Here is a 20797-nt window from a genome sequence, read left to right as displayed (position 1 = left end):
AGCTGCTGGCTGGAAGATGAAATGTGATGAGATGTGCAGATGAAAGCTATAAAGAAATATATGTGTATGTGTATGTATAAAGAAATAGTTCAGAGCTGCTGCACGGGAAGGAGGGCGAATTGGGGCAGCCCAAAGATGCAGCATTTGCCCCTGAGACCGACAGTCCCCAACTGGGGGCTCTCCCCTCCCATCCTGTGCCCAATTCCTCCTCCTGCCTGTGATGGGAGTGGCTGGCTCTCATTCCTCCTTTGGCAGAATCAGATTTGCTTTCCCCGCTGCGCAGTGTGCTGTTTCTGCTTGGCTGTACTCGCAACCCACAGACTCCTCCAGCCAGCCTTTACCAGCAGAGCTTAACAATAAAAACAACCCCCAAAACCAAACGCATTCTTTCTCCTTCTCAACCACGCACCGCAGATCCCTAGGGCTGATGCCGAGCAGGCTGTGCACCTTCGGCTGCACTCTCACCTCTTTGATTTCTGAGTTGAAGTTTCCCAAGTCGCTTGTATCCGTACCGCAGTGCCAACATGCAGGTGATCCATCCACATGATAAGGCAACAAACAGGACAGCATCACCATTTAGCTGTCCTACCCATATAGCATCATAGGAATTGTCACGGAAGCATCAAGTCTAAAGCTTTCCCTACCCTCTGGGCTACAACGTGTTGGGGTGACGAGGTCACTGCATATCATTTTCTGTCCCTCTCTCTGTTACAAATTTCCTTTTTCCATGTCTTGGAGGAGATTCACTTTTTAAGCAGGAAAATTTGCCTAGAAGCTGTCTGAGACAACTGGGATGAGGATGTTCATTGACCTGCCTTTGTGCTACACCATCTTGCTGGGCTGTGTGCTGTCACAGTGCAATGCAGTGACCATGTGGGCTTACCTCTACGTTTGCCATCATTGCTGCCCTGCCTGGTGTATTCGTTATTTCATCTCATCAGGATCTCACACTTTAGATGGCCAACAAATTTCCACCAGCTATTGAAACAGCCTGAGAAGTAAACGGTCAAGTTTCCTGACTGAGTGGGACTTGCCTTGCTTCCAATATTATCTACCACGATATATCTGAGAACCAGGCTTAGGCTTTCATTATGTCCAGACCAAATGCATCAGGGATTCTGTGAATAAAAGAACTCTAAATTCTTTTGTAATACTGAATTTTCCTCCTCTGTTGTTACCGAGTCTAAAAAGAAAGTTTAGAGCAGCAAATGAACTATTATGTCTTCAGATGTTGGTTCATTGGCATGCTGTGAAGCAGAATAAACTATTTTATATTCTTTGCTGGAGATTCATACGGCTGTTTGGGGATGGTGTTCCTCCCACGAAGATACAGCTTGCATATGCTTAGGTCCACCATCCCACAAAAGAGCTCTGTGCACATTCAGCTGCAACAACAAGATCATGGATCTGCCTGTAAATCAAAACTCTCACAGTGTGTCGCGTTACAGAAGGCTTCTTGCACATTTTTGTACATAAGTATGTTTTTGTTTTAAAGGAATTCATCTTTCTTAACCCACTAACTACTGTAGAGAATAGGAATCTGGGCAATGTGAGTCGTAAGGCTTTATGGCAAATTATCAAGGAATTGCTTCAAGGCTCATTCCAGCTTTGCAGACATCTTAAGACGGAGCAGAGTTGCCTGCAGGAGATGAAGATGGGAACTGATTACCAGCAGGCTCAAATTTCAGCTCTGGGATCCTAAAAAAGTGATGTTTCCAGCAAGACTGTCTCCTTGCATCAAATCTGCGCTGTGAAAACATCCTCAAGCTGATCAGTACCAGCTGGCATGGAGGGGAGAGGAGGAAATGCTCCTTGTGGTGAAGAACCATAAGGCATAGATCTTACCTCCTCTTTACAGACATTTCTCAGTGCTTGAATTACTATTTAAACAGCTGATGCGTAACCCTGGTTGGATGAGCATGTGATTTGTGATAAACCACACGGAAAAAAAAAACCTTTAAACCGAATCTGCATTTAGGTACCCATAACTTTTGCAAAGAGTGAGACAATACTTTGAGTTATTACAATGTGTAGAATGAACTTTTATTTTCATTCATCCTTCATTAATACCATACAATTAGATAGCAATATCTTGAAAAAAAAATCTTGAAATAATTTAAAACAGAAGGCACGGAAAAACAAACTATGCAGCTACAAGAGAAAGGGGCAAAATGATTCAGGAAAGGAATTCATTCAGAAAAAAAAAATTCTCACTAAACATTCTGATCAAAAGCTACAACACACTGAAACAAAACTGCACAGTTTAAGCTAACCCATGCTTTTGTTACATACACATAGAAAAGAAAAAAAAAACAGATTTTTGCAGGTTTTTGAATGAAAAGTGTTACTTTAAAAATAATAATTAAAAAAAAAGTTAAATCTAGTACATATGTCAAGATCTTCCCTAAAGTCTACAGTAAGAGATACTTTACAAAAAAATCTGCATTAGGAGCAAAGTATCCAGTTAATCACCACTTTGGAATGGGAAGAAACTCAAATCAGCTAAAGTATCAAATCGTTTTGGTGTTTGCTTCAGAAAGTAAGATTCTCAATACAGTAATATACTGTAGAGGACATTTGTTTGTATTTTAGTATTATGAAATTAAACTAATATCGTACATCATAGAGAGGAATAAAACCACTTCATTCCTATGAGATCTTTACTTTTTTTTTTTTTTTCAAAAGAGTAACTTTATTTCTGTTTAAAACAAAGCTACTGGAATTAATGACATGCGATAATATGCCCCGATATTATAATGGCTAAATTTGAAAAGAAAGTTCATGCTTCACAATCGAAATATGCCGTGATTCTCAAATACATTCCCTGGTAATGAATAATACAATACAGAGGTCATTCATAAAATCAGCTCAGGTTGTGAACCTGGTCTACAAATGAAGCTCTTTTTCCAATATGCGGAACACTGACAACATACAAGTTTTGCTCCAGGTCAGCACATTCCTTTATGTGCCCCACACCTCTTTTTTTTTTATTATTAAACAAATGGGTGTTTAGCCTGCAAATCTCATGGAAAGGCAAAGTCTAGAAGTTACACGTTTGTTTTTAAAAATACTAAATACAATCCAAGATAAACAGTATTATTCTTACTGACAACTTAATAGCAGGTGCTCTCTACAGGAAAAAAAAAATCCTGAAACGCAAGACAGATTATTTCAGCATTTTATATCAAGGCATTTGCACATTTGTCAGGAGGTGACAGAGTAAGAGTGAACTTTGCAGCTTTCTTTGCAGTTGGACTTGAACAAAAAGAGCCATCCTTCTGGCCTGCCCACCTGTAAACCATAATGTGAGTTTTCTTAATAGCTTGCTTTTTCTGCAAGTAATTCTCTCATTTACAACGTACAAGTCAAAGCATCGCTTCCACACGTGAATAAAGAGAGCTGACAACTACAATATAAACGGTAAAAATGATCTCAGTAAAAATGTTCATCAAAATTCTCTGACATAGCAAAACATTCATTTGTAAAGGAAAGTCTAATACTGCAAGCCATTCACTCAAAGGCGACCCTGGGCATGTGTATTCTTGCCAGCATTGCAACAGTAATTACTTCCACATTTCTGTTCATTATAGGATACAAACTCTGTAATATATTAAAGTTTCCTAACAAAGAGTCCAATTATTGCACTTTATAAAAATTCCAGTAATATCAGGCTTTTGTCCTACTTTTCTATGAACACTGATGCCCTACAAGGAAAAATAGGGGGACTGAATAATTTCTTTTGAGTACGATGGATTCCTTGAGTGAGTCTGAAATGCTGACTCGAAGGGAAAGGCTTACAAAATGGAAAGGCGTACCTTTGGAAACTGACTTTGATTCAGAGCAGCAGGTGGATGTGCCACTGCCTTACCGACACACATTCTCATCTCAGGGACGAATGGGCACGTGGCTGTTACGCTTATATATTACATAGAAATTTAGGTCTGTTCAGAGCAACCCAGAGAACCGCTAAGTTCTTCTGCTGACTGTACAAGGCTATTGCTTGACAGGGAAAGCTCAATGACAGCCTTATTGCAGTGGGAGTTTCTGTGTGAGCACGTGTGAATTTGCATTCGCCTCAGCAATGGGTGTAGCGAACAGAAATGGCTATTTCAGGATGGAAAGAGAACATACAACGAGTCTGAGAGGCCCATGAAAAAAAGAATGAAGAAAGTGAGTATAGCAGTTTTGGCCCTGCTTATAACCAGCTGTATCAATAGGGGGAAAAAAAAAGATATTTTTGTGCCAGCTATCTAGAAAATGAAGCTGCTTGAACCGAAATGATTTCATAAATCTATATGAGGCTTCCGGGCCAGCAAATCACGGTTAAAGTTACTTTGTTCCTCTGCTCCTTCAGCATCGGAACAAGTGCAGAATGGCTCATTCCAACCGTTGATAGTCCATTTACAGCAACAATCATATCACCACACCTAAAAAACACAAGAAGAAAACCCAGCGATGAGAACTGCTCTGCAACAACCATCACACCCCAACAAAACAGCACTTGGGGCGGTAGGTTTCCATCAGGTTGGAAGTGTAGCAAAATTGAACCCCTTTGTGTTTTTTTTTAAAGTCTCTTTTACTAACGAAACTCATCTGGGAAATTCCCAAATCAATGGATTTCAACACTAATACCAAAACAGTTCTGCATTAAAAGCAGACCTGTAGGGAAACGTGAGAAGAGAGAGCTGGAAAGATCTACTGGAGTCAAGAGAAGGTAATGAGATAGCATGTGTATAACAGAGCATTTATGTTTGTTTGTGCGAATTATAACACATTTTCACCAAACATGTCTATACTGTGGGAGGTGTAAGTAAAGATACTTATGGTTAACAACCACATTCCAACCAAGACCCTTGTTTTCAATGGCTTATGATTTTCTGAAATGTAACCATTTGGCTTGAAATCTCCTACAGCAGATGGTTCAATGGAGAAGCTGGAGCATCTCTGTGGTTTAAAGCAGGGAATAGAAATTTGTGAGGGTGCTTTATGTTGGCCTTGAGAAAACTGGCCTTGAAGGGTTATGCTTCAGTTTTTACAAGTTCGAGAGAAATTTCAAAAAAGCACCCACGTTCTTCCTACACTAAGTAAGCTCCGTCTTGCAGGCATCTCTTCTCTGCAACCTGAGTGTGTTTGGGATCCCCTAGTGCAGTGGAATGAGATGCTGGAGACTGAACGGGACTTTTCCTGACACTGATCCTTCCAGCTACTGGAGGCACCAAAGTGGATGGTAAAAAAGATGCTCTCCTGAGCTCTCCCATTGCAATTCACTTAATGGGGTCTCACTCAGCCTTTCTGCTGAAGTCATTTTGCGTTCTACAAAATCATATCAGACAGATACTATAGGCAGAAAACTGTCCTAACTACCGGTCTGTGAAATTATTTTCTCACTTTCTCTCTAGCCTAACAAAACATTCATAAAATTTAAACAAAGTGGAACAGCTTCAGAAAGACCGGTCCCACGATAGCCCTTGTTGATGGAAGAGGCCCAACTCTCAGTCCACAGTCTCAGTAAATTTGAACAGAAGGTACTACATCACTATATTGCAGACAAGTATCTTTTCCATTCCTTACAAGGGGTGAGTGTGGCCACAAGCACTCTTCCCTTCTTAAGAACATATTTCCACTTCTGTCAAGACTTCTAGTTATTAATTCCCCAATCTGAAATTATTTACTTTGGGTTGAACTGAAATCTTTCATTTAATCCAAACTGTTTCATAGCTGGCCAAAAAATCTAATTTTGTGTTCAGCCAAACTATTTTTTTATTTATTTATTTAGTCATTGAACTGAAAAATCAATTACTGGCAAGGCTCTAGGCATAAGCACATTTTTTTCTCAAGTTCCTTTGTAAGTAAATCTACATGTGAAAACCATGCCATAAAACTTCAAGCCACATAACGTTCACAAACCTATGGCACATTTTTTACTCCCACCTCCACACAAGCACACAAAAAAATCAGTTTATGAACAAGAGAACCTTTAATAGCTTCCTTTAATAGGAATTGTAAGTCCTAATTCTGAAACCCTACACGAGGCTAAGATACATATATGTATACTAGACCTGGGGATTGCATCCAATGTAACGTGTAAGTAGAATAATATCATATTTAAGGCCAGAAAGGACCTCAGAAGTCTCTAGTCCCACCTCCAGCTCAAGGCAAGGTCAACTATAAGCTCTGACCAGGTTGCCCAGGGCTTTCCCAGTTGGGTGTCACAAACCTCCTCTCTGCACAACCTCCCTGTGTGACCTGTGCCACGGCATCACCATTCTCATGGGGAAAGCGTTTCTCCTGATACCCAGTCTCAACCTCTTTTGCTCAGTTGTGCCTGCCATCTCTTGTCCTCTCTCCTTCACCACTGTGAAGAGCCCAGGCTCCATGTCCTCAATAACTTCCTTGCAGGAATTGGAAGGGGCTGTTAGGTGTCCCAGAGCCACCTCTGCTCCAGGCTGAGCAAGCCCAGCTCCCCCTGCCTCTCCTCTCAGGGCTCTGCTCCAGCTCTCAGGGGGTCTCCATGGAACTTGCCCCATTTATCCCTGTCTTTCCTGCCAGCTAATAACTCTCAAGGCACTGTTCCTTAACTATCACTTCAGAGGTATTGACTTTTCCACTTACTTTAACACTTTTGTATTAAAGCAGCAGCACCCATCTTTAGTACCAGAGTTTTCAGCAGTGGCTTCAGAAGGCTTTACGAAAGGATTGAGCAGTTTCCCCCATTTTAAAGAAAGAAGTTCTTTAACTTTTCAACACTTCTCTAGGAAGACAAATATATTACAAAGTAACTAGGCCTGCACATGGAGATATTTGCAATATTTTATGCCTAAAAAGAGTTAAAGGGAGAGAAGGAAATGGTAGGGGACATCAGCACTGCAGCTGAGGTGGAGGACAGGAGATGGCAGAGGTGCCAGCACAAGCATCACCTCTGTGACAGACACCCTGCCCTCCACCTAAGCAGTCTGTGCTTCCCTGCATCACACCCAGTGGGAGTGCACGAGCCCCCCAGCACCAGGTGCTGCAGCATATTTCACGAAGCAATGAGCTGCACCAGCACCTAACTATTTACAAGCACTGATTATTATTATTATTACTCGTGTTTTACTTACTTTAATCTTCCATCAAAGTAGGCAGGAGTTCCCAGAACAATGGTTTTAATGAAGAAAGGCTGGTTGGTGTGGTTCTCCTCGTAGCCACCGACGATGCTGAAACCCCAGCTTCCTAAATTGCTCCGCCGCAGCACTACGTCGTGGCAGCTATGTAGGCAGCTGTGGAAGGGAAGCACAGGGCAGCAAGAGAAAAAGCCGTGAATACCACATACAGACATTTCCATGCTATGCATAACACCTGCTCTCGCACCATCACTGCTGCAATAAGCACAGAGGAGAAGGGGAGGTATGGTAATCAGTTCTGTTCCCAGACGGTAATTTTGTGATATTCGAGCCAATTACCAAAAAAACTCACACTCTTGAGACAGAAACGTGTTTAAAAAGAACTAACACAGTGCTAGAATAATGACTTAAACATAGTTAACTCTGCACACTGACAATAATATGGCATTATAGGGATTTCACAGGTGGCAAGAATATGGAGGAAAAATGGATATCCGATGTTTACTTTGCAAGTCAAATATACAGCGCATTTTTCTTCCCAGCCAGTTCAGGCTTTTTCTACTCAAAGAAAAGATCTGAAAGTCCATGCACCAGCTTCTTTATCTCTGAACTGATGCATCACCAGTAATGAAAACATAAATGATTAACCATTTTGTTACGCAGAAGGTAAATAATCCCGATCATGTTCCACTAACTGTAATGGTGTGTATACATTAACTTCCTAAGTGAAAATTCATTCTTGCCAGTGACACAGAGACTGTAATTAAAAAAAAGAAAAGAAAAGAAAAAGAAACTAGAAATTAACTTCTGGGTAAAAATGATGCCAAGTTCTTTACCGAAGTACAATACTCTTTAAAGAACAACAGCACGATGAATAACATAACTGTAGGAGCAACAGAGGGTCTTCTGTAGCATATAAGCAATAAACCACAGCCGTGGCATGGAAAGCCAGGACATTTACCAAAGCTGAGAGCTGTTTATTGAGATTAGGTAACTCATGGTTCTGTTATCTTCAGATGTATTCTGCCACCAAAACACTCGTTTCTTCTTGTTGTTTTACATTTAACTACAGGCTTGTGCCTGGTAACTCTATCAAAGGAAGAGGAATTAACCTGCCCACTCTGACTGAAGTTAGCAACACTATTCACTGTAGTGGGAGCTCTTCTTGATAGCAAGCAACGCCAGAATGAGTTTATACTGAAGCCACAAGAGACTGAAAAACAGAACAGTAAAAATGAAGCATGGTGATGTCAAGCAGACTGCAGATTAGGAAAGAGGAGGGAGGGAGCTGCAAATCTTTGAGAGATTTTGTGTTTGGCAGAGATGGTAGTGGGTTCCTGAAAAAAAATACATGAGGATTTGTATCTACATACTTGTTTGTGTGTAAGAAACCTGTGTAAAGTCTGAGAATGGAAAGTCTGATCCAATATTCTAACATGATATATTTGGCTTCATAAATTTAAGTAGTAGATTAGCACGGAGACACATGGGCAAATACTTTGGGTTTTTATTAATTATCTCTCTGTTTTAGATACTCCACTGGAAATTTTGATATGGTTAAGCAATGGAAAAGATTACTTATTTCCAATGAGAAGAATCCATGTGGGCAGTTACTATGGTTTGTGAGGGAATAAACCAAGTCTCTTCATCTTTCAGTTGCCTAAGAAAACATTGCTCCTGTTCATGGTCCTCATCATGAGCACAAGGCAAACAGAATGAGATGGTTGGGCAGGCAGATGTGCTGCAACTAAAAACACCTCTGCTTTTGTAACTAATTATTGTATTAATTAATTCAGTACCTTGGAAGTCCCAGCCACATGACCCACGACGGTGACCAACTGGCATCGTATTCATTTTCACTGATGGTACTCAGTTGTTCTTCATTAGCCTGGGGTTGTTCTTCTACAATCTGGACTTCCAGTGCTTTCAGGGCGACTACTGAGGAGGCAGCACTGGCTTTGAGCATGGCCACCGCCTCGCTGTGACTGAGGTTAGTCAAATCGATGCCGTTGATGTTCAGCAACACATCGCCTGTTCAGAGGTGCAAATAAGAACACATCAGTCTGCCAGGATTGTTCATACCCGCAGCACCTCTCTCACCAGGATTTCATCTAATACTGTATTTTTCTGAAGCTGAGACAGTCTGAACTAGCACCTTGGGAACGTGAACAGCATCATTAGTTTTTAAGCTTTACCCTGTCTGTTTAAAACTCTAATGCATAACTGTTCCCAGTGGAATATCTCGGGTACACCCAAACTTTACAAGGGAAGGAAGAATGCTGAAAAGAACAACTCAGGCACCACAACGTAACCAAGTCTTAAAGGTAAGTGAGGCTCCATAGAGTGTTCTAGGTCTTCTGCTTTTTTTTAGCTTTTAATTTGGGAGAACAGAAAGCAATTCAAAAACTGCTGGAAAGGTTGGTGCAAAAACCAATCTACTAGAAGAAAGCAAGCATCTGTGCAAAGATAATAATCTGGAAAGAGTCCAAGACACTAAAAACAAAGCCACAATTTTTATTTTATTTCAGAATAATTTTTAAATGCCTCAGGGTGAAAACAAGCATGTAATTTACCATCCAAGCAGTAGAGTCTCCTTCATACAATGGCTCACTTATTGGTGAAAGCCAGGAATCTCAAAGCAAAAACGTGAACAACTGAGTCACCTTTGGAATGAGACTCTTTTTTTGAAAGCTTTTGCCTCCCAGGGAAAGATAAAGTTGAGGTGCAGCTTAACTCTAAATCACTTTTGTTGCTGCTGTGGCTACTTTAATATTGCATAACGAAACAGCAATTGTGATTCTTCCATCAATTGTGCTTTTCACAGTAGTACAGAAAAAGAAAGACTACACATTGGTATGGGGGTGTAATTCATCTCAGAAGCATATAAGGAGGTTCCTACACTGTTCTTTTTAAATTTGCAGTTTGTGAAGTTGTTTTTTTTTCCCCTAAACTTCTTACCTAAAACAATCTGAGATTCTGTGAACACTGAGTTGCAGAGATGCCATATGCAGTCTTTGCTTCACATATGGCACAATATGTTTTAATCATCAATGCTTAGATATTGATCACTCAGGACTGTCTTCTTCATTGAGTCTAACCTCATTGAGTCTAACCTCATTGAGTCTAACCTCCACCTCCCAGTCCCCTTTATCTTTCTGTAAAGCCAAGGAACAGGGATGGGTGCTGCAGCACACCTGAAGATCAGTAAATCCAAGCTCTGCTGGACAAAGGACAAGAGAGCATTCAAGTTCTACAGTCATTACAGAAGTAGCTTTGGGGGTAAACTTCACCTGGGTGAGCTACGACCTGCCATCAGGAACATCTGAGCTGTTCAGATATTATAGTGAGGACTGGAGATTCCTCCAACAGAGATGGGGCCCATCCCACCAAATTAAACACAAAAACAGGATGCGTGTACTACAGTACAAAGCACCACATCAGACCCTCAGCTCAGGGGATTACAGTCAGCTGTAAAGAATTTAGCCAGACATTTCCTGATCTCATCCACTTCCCCTACTATCGTTCTCTAAACATCCCTTTCCTAAAAGCGTGGTAATAAATACTGTATTTCCATTATTGAAACATGAAGACAAGCACTCATCACGGCTTTGTTACATCTGTTAAAAGACATTATGGCACCACCTGATTTCAGTGAATGCACTCATCAAAAACCAATCAGAGGCCACCCGTGCCACCAGGAAAGCCAAGCCCTACCTCGTTTAATCCTGCCGTCTCTTGCCAAACACCCATGAGGCTGTACACTTGTCACGAAAATGGGCAATTCGCCACTTTTGCTGCCTCTGCCTCCTGCCACTGTCATTCCAAGAGATTCATGTGGCTCTTTTTTCACAGTAATGTGCTTTTCTTGGCATGTAACACACTGGGAGAGATCCTGTTTGACAAGAATAAATAATGTTGTTAAAACTTAAACAAAACAAAAACTAAGAACACAACTAAATACAGCCCAAAGCTATACTTTGGCACTTGGACAAGGTTTAAAAGGACTAAGTCTGTAGTGCAAATTAGCTTCGGCTTGATTTCTTCTACATCAGATCAAATAAAAAAGCCACTCATGCAAATGCTTAAGTATAGACAGAAAGTTTATGAAGGCCCTTCTTGAAAATCTCACTACAGTTTCTTTTAGCTCTCACACTGGAACAGGCTAAATTTTAGGACTGTGCTATGAAACCGTATGGTCAAAAGATTAGAAACCAAGCAGAAATAAATCTTTTGATGTCTTGGTGAATATCAGCATTATCTCATTTTTAAGTAGAATATGGCCCACAACTACAAAAAAGCTCCATAAGAAACAAAAACACGTTTTCATGATCAAACAGAGGGGCCATTTAAAGCCCTTATGTGCCATGTTTTCTTTCACAGCTGATGTGTAGCCTCTCTCAGAGCACCGAGTAGCTAAGGCCAATCAATGCTCTAGGCTGTTAATGGATGCTTTGTGCAGACTCCCTGATGATTGTAAGGATAACCCAAACCTGAAGCAAGAAGAAAACACTGCATTTCATTTCCTAACACATGAATTATAAAGTTTAGCCCCTATTTAGCTTTTCCCTATCTAGAGGATTTAGACCTGAATCAAAGTGTATTTCACTTGCTCAAGCCTTTCCCCTTCAGGATATTTAGTGATACATTCAAACCACTGCATGTACACCTGCACTAACATCTTAAATCAACAAAATACTTGGAAAGAATCCAAAATAACAGAAGAAAGAACCTGGAAGATTCTTCTGAATACAAACACTCCTTTATTCTCCCACTTTCTCTTAGAAAATGGAAACTCTTTTCTTCCACTTTCAGTGCCACATGTTCCTTCTGATTGAGTATTCTGCCTGCATATCCATGCTAATCCCATAATATATGTATCATAGCTTATAAGGACAATTCCTCCTGGAGTTTTCAGGCTTTAGGAGTAACTGGCTGGTGCCACGCAATTATATAAACATTTTTTTAAGCCAAAAGACTTCTAAACCAACTGTAGATTAATGAGAGGGAAGCAAAGATAAATTATATAAAACATAGGACAAGTCTAGCTTGGTCATCACTTTCAGTTGCATGAGACTTGCTACTTTGAAAGAGACCATGAATGGTACTGGTATGCTAGGGAAATCAGCTCAGCCAATTAATTGGCTTTGGAATTGTAATATGAATATAAGATATATCGGAAGATGGAAAGTGGGTTCAGGCTCTGCTACAGATGAGCTGTAATTATTCTGTTGATATGGAGTACTGTTGTGGCAAGCACTAACAGCCACTAGCAATATTTGGGAGCCTCACCTTTGCCCCTTAGGAGAAAAAAAAGCTTCTTGCCTTTTTCACTAGAGCCTCATTGCACCTTTATGAAATTACCCAAACTTAAAAAAATATATATATTTTCAACACATTTAAATCCCCCCAGCAGAATTATGACATTAAACAGTGATGCCAACAGAATGGATAGGAGAAAAGGTGGCTTGGTTGACACGGTCAGCATGACAATTATTTCACAAAATCTGCATGCTGATAAGTCATTCTAACCACAGGAACACCTGAAGCACAGGCTTTATTTCTGCAGTCTTATGCATGATTTGACACTAGCTTCATGAATGTCTCTTCATTCTGCCTCTCTCTCCTACCTTGACCTTGCAGAACTCAGCAGTCTTGCAAATGGCACTGTTGGCTCATGGAAGAGATGACACATCCCCTCAACGTGCTCTTTATATATTGAATGGTGTGCACCAAATCTCCTATCCTTGCTGGTTGCAGCCAGCACAGTGACAGAAACAAGAACACTCTTGAATGACAGCAGTCAGCAAATCCAAAAAATAGTGAAATGCAGTTGTGTATCTTTGGTTCCTACTCCAGACATGATGCAGGACTTCAGTACTTGGAAATCTTTGTTAAGCAGGTCGAAAAGAAGATGTAACCTGTTCTTCCAGTCACGCCTTACTACTCACTTAGACCATCGCATGACGAAAACTGTATTTGTAACTCTTAAAAGAGAAACACCAACCTTATGCGAGTTGGGTCTGCTGTGAAACAGCTGCTGGGACTGGTGTTGGTGTGGGTTGCTGTTGTGAGTCCCTGTGTCTCGGATGATACTGACCGTCTGTGACTTCGTGGGTCTAGAGATGATCAAATTCACTCTCTCCCCGCTCGCCTGTCAAATATTTAAAGCAAAATAAAGAAGTTGGTAGGATACTGATAATTAGCAGAGGGGAAGAAAATTATATGATGAAACAAGAAGACAGTAGAACTTGTTTTCCAGTTCCTGGGGGTGCCACAGATTTCTCATACTGCACAGTCCTTTACTCAATTCTTGCTGCAGTTCCCCCTAGAACAGAGAGGACACTAAGACTCCTTCTTTTCCCCTGGTGTTACCTCTGCATCACCTGGAAATTCTTTGCAAAAAGGACTAATTCTCTCCGTGTTATGAAGCTTCAAACATTAAAAACAAACAAAAAAACATTTGCAGCCTCTACGAATTTGTGCAATGTGTTATCAATAAAAGAAGAAATGCACATATGATGGCTCCAGGATCTGCAGATTTTTGTCATAAGCTCTGAATACCTTTGGTATATCCCAAAGAAACTTCAGAGAAAGATGTCACATATGAGCAGACCAACAAATTCTGGAGATGTGGGAATATCAGGAGACTCAGATAATAGATGTTAAATGAAGTATCAACACTTACCGTTGATTTAAAAACATACCTCAAGAGAAAAAAGTTACCCACTGTAACATTCTGACCGTTTCACTATATCCTGAAACTGGGAAACTGGCATTAAAATCCCCAGGATCATTGTTATTTTCCTTTAACTGCAATGGAAGCTCTTAAAATGATACCTGAAACATGTATTTACAACTCATTTGAATCGTGGTTCCCTATTCGGTGCTGAAACTTGGGTTAACCAAAGGCAATTGCACTGGACTGCAAGACCCTGCTACTGGTCTATTCCAACTTTACCAAAAACAAAGCGTTTTTTCCCAACATCCCGTCAGCGGCAAGCAGCAACATGCTGCAGCTGTTTCCTTACAGACTAGGAGACAGGTGGGGCGTAGAGGTTTTCCTGCAGGAATAGGAAGGGGACACGTGCTTGATTGTGTAATGCTTTGGGTAATATTTGTGATCAGAGCAGAGCCAGCCATTTGGAACAGCCCTTTCTGAACACTCAGGAAATGAATTTTACTGCACAGGACCAATGGAAGACTGACTCTGTGTTCCTAGCTGCCACCTCTTGCTTCTATGAAGCCTGGCAAACCATTTTCCTACTCCAGCCCCCCAATTCAATGCACAGGTAAATCAATACAAAACAATGCCCACTTTCATAGGTCTCACTAAGTGTAGATCAAAAAAAGTAAGTGTAAATCAAAACTGGATACACAAATATAATAATAGTTTTCCTTTTTTTTTTGGCCAAGCAGTAAGCTACATGGTACTCACATGAGCACCCTTCTAACATTCAGGCTGCATGCTAGGGAAGACTAATGAATGCACTTTTCACTTCTAATGAGATGAACTTCATATGCAAGGTGCCAAAGCAGACCCTGTTTTGCAGCATTATTTCCAGAACACGTATCACAGCAAACTTTTTTTGCAGGCTTTTAGGTATTACACACAAGCTGCTTTGTCTGGGACAGACTCGACCCCAGGCTTCGCACAAGACACAAGAACTAGGGTTTCAGGGAGGGAATGCAATTTACCTGTATAACCTGAGCAGCAAGCTCTGGCGTCCCGTGCTTCAAGTCGTGCCCGTTGATGGCAAGCACTCGGTCGTTGCTGCAGAGCCTGCCATCCTGAGCAGCCAATCCTCCTTCCAAGAGGTCAAGAATGAAGACTCCCGGCTCATCTGTCCTGCGAACGAGTTTAATGCCAAGCTGCTCGCTGGAGTCGCGTTTGTGCAGCGTGACTTGGAAGCTGTCCTCCCTCGAGGAGGAGGTGGTGGTGGTCTCGGCGTGGCCGTGTGTGCGGCTCCCGAAGCGCCTCTCTCTCAGCACGGTGAGGTGCAGCACCGTGCAAGGCTGCGACAGCACAGCTCGAGCGTGGTTGTGGGACACGTTGCTGATGTCAAAGCTATTCACCTGAAAAAAAAAAAGAAAAAAAGGTCAGAATGCTGTTCTTATGTGTTTAATTGTTCCTCGTTATGGACATAAAGTCCTCTTCAAACTAAATTCAGAGGTCTCTGCAAAATCCAAGAAAACCTACCCTGAGCAACCTACTTATCTGCTTGTACTGGGCTTCTGCTCTCTTCCTTCCATCCTTTTCTGCAAACCCACTTTGGCTGCTCAGTCTACAAACCTATTTCCCACAAAGGTGACAACGTCACTCGAATGGTGAACACCCTCCACCCTCTTACTCCATGGTTTTTGTTCTCCAGGTCTCCTGTACTCCTTAGAACTTTACCTAGTTTGTTCTCCAGAACAAGAACTCATGTGTCCTTTCAGCATCATCTCATGTGTGCTTTCAGCTTTCATCTCGTGTGCTTTCAGCATCAAGCTCATTATCACTTAAATCTATAAAAATAATAGCTATAAAAAGAATTCACCCAAATCTCTGAGGAAAGCTTACATCTAACAATATTCAGTACTTCCACAATGCAAAAATAATTAAAAAAATTGAAATCCAGAATATTTAAATATATTCATTAAGACAGAAGATAAGGCGGTTTTAATGGGTCTGAAGCCTTAGCATGAACTTCGGAGCTTTTCCATTGACTTCAGTAGAGGTCAGAATCTCAGACTTGCAACCTGTATCGTTCAAAATTCAGTTGTAAATGAAAACCAAACTAAGCTCTCCCTCCCTATCCACAAGAATTCTGTTTGTTATGTGGCCCACTGATGCAAAGATCAGTTATCCTCAGTCATCTCTTCCACTGTAAAGTTAAGGTAAAAAACGACAGTGCAATGAGAGTTAGCAGAAAACAGGACCACCACAAAAGCTAGCAGAAAAGCAGTATTTGCCTTCTTCTGTGGTGTAACGAGGGGTTCAGAGTTAACACTGAAACATCATTCTTGGCACATATTATTGTGCCCTGATGGAAGAGCCCCTGCCCACATGATTTAAGTAGAAAAAAAAATACCCAAAAGGAATGTATACTAAATTACAAAAATTGATGCCAAATCTCTATACCAAAAAAAAGTCATAAAAAAAACACACACAAAAAAACCCAGCAAAAACTAGGAAGAGAAGGATCCAAAAATCTATGTACGATAACCATCACATTTACATCACACATCTGAGCTGAGGGGCTTTGGGCGGCCGATCCTGAGCAATGCAGCCGCTGCCCCCAGACCAGATGTAACCTTGAGCGGAGGGAGGGGAGGCACAGCTTGAAGAAATAACATGTAAAGCTGCCACAAGCGAAATCCACCAGGGCTCATCTGTCAGAGCCCTTAAATTAAATTTAGTTTTATTTTTAGCTGTCGCTAGCTAAAGTAAATACATAAAATATGGAAGCCTGCAAAGGGCATACAAGAATATATGCAATAAAATTTAATTCTTCTTTCTACAAGGCAGTTCACAGTTCCAGAATAAAACAGCCTTAGCATTCCTTGTGAAAACAGATTCTCATTAGAACATATTTTACATAAATTGCTGCCACAGTCCAGCATAAAAAAGGGACAATTTGTAGAGCACTTTTAGGCACCTATCTGTATATCACACACAACGTGCACTTGCTTGTAGCAGTTACTAAATGTTGCTCCCTTCAATATTAAAAGGGGATCTTAAAAGTCAAATCTTGTTTGACTGGGCAAGAAAACGGTATGTTTCACGCCACAGTCCTTCCTGGCTTTCTTTCAGTCCTTTACTGCTCATAAAAAGTCTTTGAAGACATTTTCGGAAATAACTGACTGAAGCTTGTACTGAGCCATGTCTAACCTTATGCCTAATTACATCTGTACAGACCAAGCCTGGTAATTTTAACACAACAGCTCAGCACCTGCACAGGCAAATCTAAAGCAACAGAGATATTGTATCTTCCAAAAACTTTTGCTTTTACCTCCCGCACCTCATCCTCACGGTGACAAAAGGACTCCGACGAGCACTTTCCTAGCATCTGACAGCCTCAGTGTCAGCACATGGATAGGGAGAACACACTGCAGCTTATAAATCCTATTTATAGTCAATTTATCACCACTTATGGCTTTGGAAACCATAATTGACACCTGCCCAAATGGCAAGGATTTCCAAAGCTTCAGTGACAGGGTCCCTATTCTGCAACCAACGAGAGCCCTTGAGTATGGGAATAGATTAGGTAGCATTCAGTCAGTGTCTGCAACTGCTCGTTAAAAAGGCAACATTTTGGAAGCCCCTTGGGTTACTCTCCTGGCCAGCTACTCTCCTAACACTCAAAGAGAGGAAAAGGCACATTTCTCAAAACAGACTATTTTCTGAAGTGCAAACTAATTTTATTCTAAGTGTAACTACAATACTTAAGCTACTTCCCTCTCCTGGGTTTCAAAAAAATTGAAATGAAAAAGGCTGATACTACTTTTGGACTGATCTTAGGCTATCAGATCAAAAGCAAGCATTTTTAGTGAAGTCATTTTGAAATGATGGCAATATGTCTGTTTCAGGTGGAATGATTCAAAAACAGAAGAAAGGTGGAGGACTATCTTGTTTATGTAGAATTCAATTACTGCCGTTCTTCAGAGTACTGTACTTAACCCCTTCCCCAACACAAAATCAATAGAATTAGATCATATTACATTGTCTGTGGCTAGTGACTTAAAACAGTAACAAAAATACACATTTTATCATAACCAAATTAAATTCTAATAGTTTGATTTTTCAGAAAAATATTTAGAGCACTTTGCTTCAAATCGTGCCAGTGAAGAACATCACTGACTCTCTCTTTTATAAATACTGAAAGATGCAGATGAGCTGCAGAGGCTTTTGGAAGGTAACATTGAAGCCAGATTAAAATAGTAATTCAGATAAAGTCAGTCTTACAACCCACAAATTGCTTTTCACATGGGACAAATCATGCCAACTTGTTACCCAGAAGTACCCTTTGGTTTCCTTGGAAAGCATACGTAAAGTTGAAATAAAGAGCAGACCCACAACATTCAAAAACAGAAAAAAATGCTCATGTTTTAAAAATTGATAAGAGATGCTAAGGAGGAAAACTAATTCTGGGGGCTGATCCCATGAACCCCACCAAGCATCACAGCCAAAAGTGCTAGAACAACAGGCTCTGCTCTGAATATTAATTGGCCTTCCAACCGATAATTGCAAAGCTAGCATTTACACAACATAAGTCTGACAAGGAAAATCTCCCATCTCATTTAACAGACAGTTCTGCAACAACTGAATGGAAAGAAAGCAGACAGAATATGTAATGAGATTCCATACTTGAAGTATTTGGTCTCCAGCAAGAAGTCTTCCATCTCTGGCAATGATCCCATCCCGATAAACCTCTTGAATAACAATGTTGATCAAAGGCGTTTCATTGCCACCCACTATGCTAATTCCTAATTCAATATAAGGATTGGACCGATGAATTTCAATAGTAGTGATCTCTCCTTCAGGCAAGGTAGGTGGCTGTTGGTTTGCTGTCAATTAAAAAAAAAAAGAAAAAGAAGATTACTGTCTTTTATACCGCATTCACTTTCAACAAAGCAAATCACCAGAGGACAAGATGGGCACGACACACAACAATGGTTTAATAACAAACTAAATAAGTGTGACTGGATTATTCCACTATTTGTTGGGACACCTATGTCATTTGAAGTAATCTACAGCATCTTAGTAGCATCCATGCTTTGTGAAATGCGGTTATTTGTTTTTTGAAAAGGATATTCTGAACCCTTTGGGTCCTGTCCTTTATCATAAATTTCAAATGCTTTCCAATTTGATCACCTGTGGGGTACACGCTGCAGAGCATGTCTTTACCATGCTTCTTCATTGGCTGCTGTTCCACCTGAATTAAGTGTTAACAGGTGCCAAGGAGGAGCCCGTTTATGAAGCAAACGTGGAGACAACTACAGAGGAAAAGGTGGGATGCTAAGGGACAGCAAATACACATGGAAAGGAAGGGGAAAAGACCACCTTCTTCTGCAGTAAGGCCCAGTGCTTCCTCTCTAAAATCCCAGATGCTAGAGGCATTACTGCTAGTTCGATGCAGGTGGATGCAGGAGCTACTCAGCTGTCTTTTTGTCCGAGCAGGACAGTACTCCGTGTGCAGGAAGCCTGCTGATCCGGGCAGGGGAGCCAAGAGGGGAGAGGGGAAAAGAAATCTCATCTTAGGAAACAACTTCTGTAGTTTTACAGAAAATTCACGGCTTCAGTCTCACTGCCAGTAGACTGACATGAGCTATTGCATAGCACGTGTGTGTAGCACGCAGCACCGTGACATCTGGTACACACACACAGACACTTCTTTCCTTCCTAACTGTGATCTTAGCCCAGCTGCATACTTGCCCATAATGGAAACCCACTAGCATTTCTCCAGGAATTGCAAGAGAAAGAGCAGAAAATGAAGATGTGCATTTACGGTCCACAAAGAGGAAAGCTCTGACACCGTAACCACTTCTACATCTGATAAAAGCAACCTGTAACAGGGTTGAGAAGATAGCTGATGACATACTGTCTGTTCCTGTGTTCTCTTCAAAAGGAGGATTGTCGATGCTGGGCTCATCTCCCCAGGTGGAAAGGGCGGGTGTGAAGTTTTGCTCGGCCGGCACCACTCCCTGATCTGCGTCCGGAGACACGCTGCTGGGCTGCTCCGTCCCACTGGGACCCGTCTCACCCTCGGCTTCTGCTTGCAGCTTGCTCGCTTTCCGTCTCTCCAGAGCCACCCTTCGATGGGAAGCCCCGGGGCACCTGTGAAGGAAACATTTACACCACACGTCAAGTCTGCAGCACGAAACACCCCACTTCTCCAGCCAGCAATATCAGTCTTTTGCAAAGCCACAGCTTCAAAGGAATCATAAGAAATGTTAAATGCACTGGATTTTACTGCCAAAATGCATGTCAGCGGACAGCACCCCAAAATAAGACTGCCTTCTTCACAAAATTTCCACTACGAAGTGTTCTGGCCATGAACTAAATGTGCTGTGATGCATTCTGAGTGTGGCCTTGTTTGCTATGTATATTTCAGTTTCTGGAAGATAAATCTTTTTGAAAAGACTGAACAGGATCAGGACAAAATTCCACAGAAGAGGAGCCCTGCTCCAAAACACATTTGAGCATCCCCTGAAGCCATCACCCTTGACCTTAGTAAGCCAAGAAAGAAACTACATTTTCTTGGAGCCACCTGGGGAAGGAAAGAGAGAGATGAAAAGTTTACCTACACTGCAATCTAGGTATTAAAGTACTGAAAAATATAACACCTGACATTTGCACAAAAAGTTTAAAGTAATTAGCAGCTCTGCTCATGATCTCTTGAATCTGCAGAGAGTCTTTCATTCTCCATCTTCCCTTTTTTTCTTCCTGACTTCACATGGAAGGTCCAGCTTTTTGCTTACCCCCAAGTAACAATCCACCATGAGGATTTTATTCTTTCCATTGTAAACTGATTTTCATGAGTTCCTATTATTCTTAAGGCTGTTTCATGCCCTACAGTATTTGACATCCTCCTTAAAGCTTCTGCTTCTGGAGCTGCTGACCACATAAAGATGCTCATACTGTAGCAGTGCAAAAAAAAAGGAACCACGTTCTTGAAAGGACTCCTTGTCTAGCATCTTGACAGATTGTTACA

At 41.2% G+C, this 20797-nt stretch overlaps 1 protein-coding gene across 2 annotated transcripts in view; it reads right to left on the bottom strand.

Annotated features, from left to right (window-relative positions):
• Window positions 1-2022: 2022 nt before the first annotated feature.
• The window catches only part of LNX2 (ligand of numb-protein X 2), a 62158-nt gene continuing 43383 nt past the window's right edge, over window positions 2023-20797 (bottom strand). The window contains exons 3-10 of one of the 2 annotated variants that reach the window (XM_035542555.2): window positions 19685-19920; window positions 18451-18650; window positions 14799-15176; window positions 13108-13254; window positions 10818-10995; window positions 8903-9134; window positions 7101-7259; window positions 2023-4427 (exon numbers count right to left, since the gene is read on the bottom strand). In XM_035542555.2, coding sequence (XP_035398448.1) covers window positions 4292-4427; window positions 7101-7259; window positions 8903-9134; window positions 10818-10995; window positions 13108-13254; window positions 14799-15176; window positions 18451-18650; window positions 19685-19920 — 1666 coding nt within the window. In that variant the 3' untranslated portion in view covers window positions 2023-4291. The remainder of the gene's footprint in view (window positions 4428-7100; window positions 7260-8902; window positions 9135-10817; window positions 10996-13107; window positions 13255-14798; window positions 15177-18450; window positions 18651-19684; window positions 19921-20797) is intronic. The other variant, XM_035542556.2, reaches the window with a different exon arrangement.

This window comes from Cygnus atratus, chromosome 1 (assembly GCF_013377495.2).
Source record: "Cygnus atratus isolate AKBS03 ecotype Queensland, Australia chromosome 1, CAtr_DNAZoo_HiC_assembly, whole genome shotgun sequence".
Taxonomy (NCBI): Eukaryota; Metazoa; Chordata; class Aves; order Anseriformes; family Anatidae; genus Cygnus; species Cygnus atratus.
Note: the sequence above shows the minus strand (reverse complement) of the source record. Positions and strands in the feature narration are given on the sequence as shown.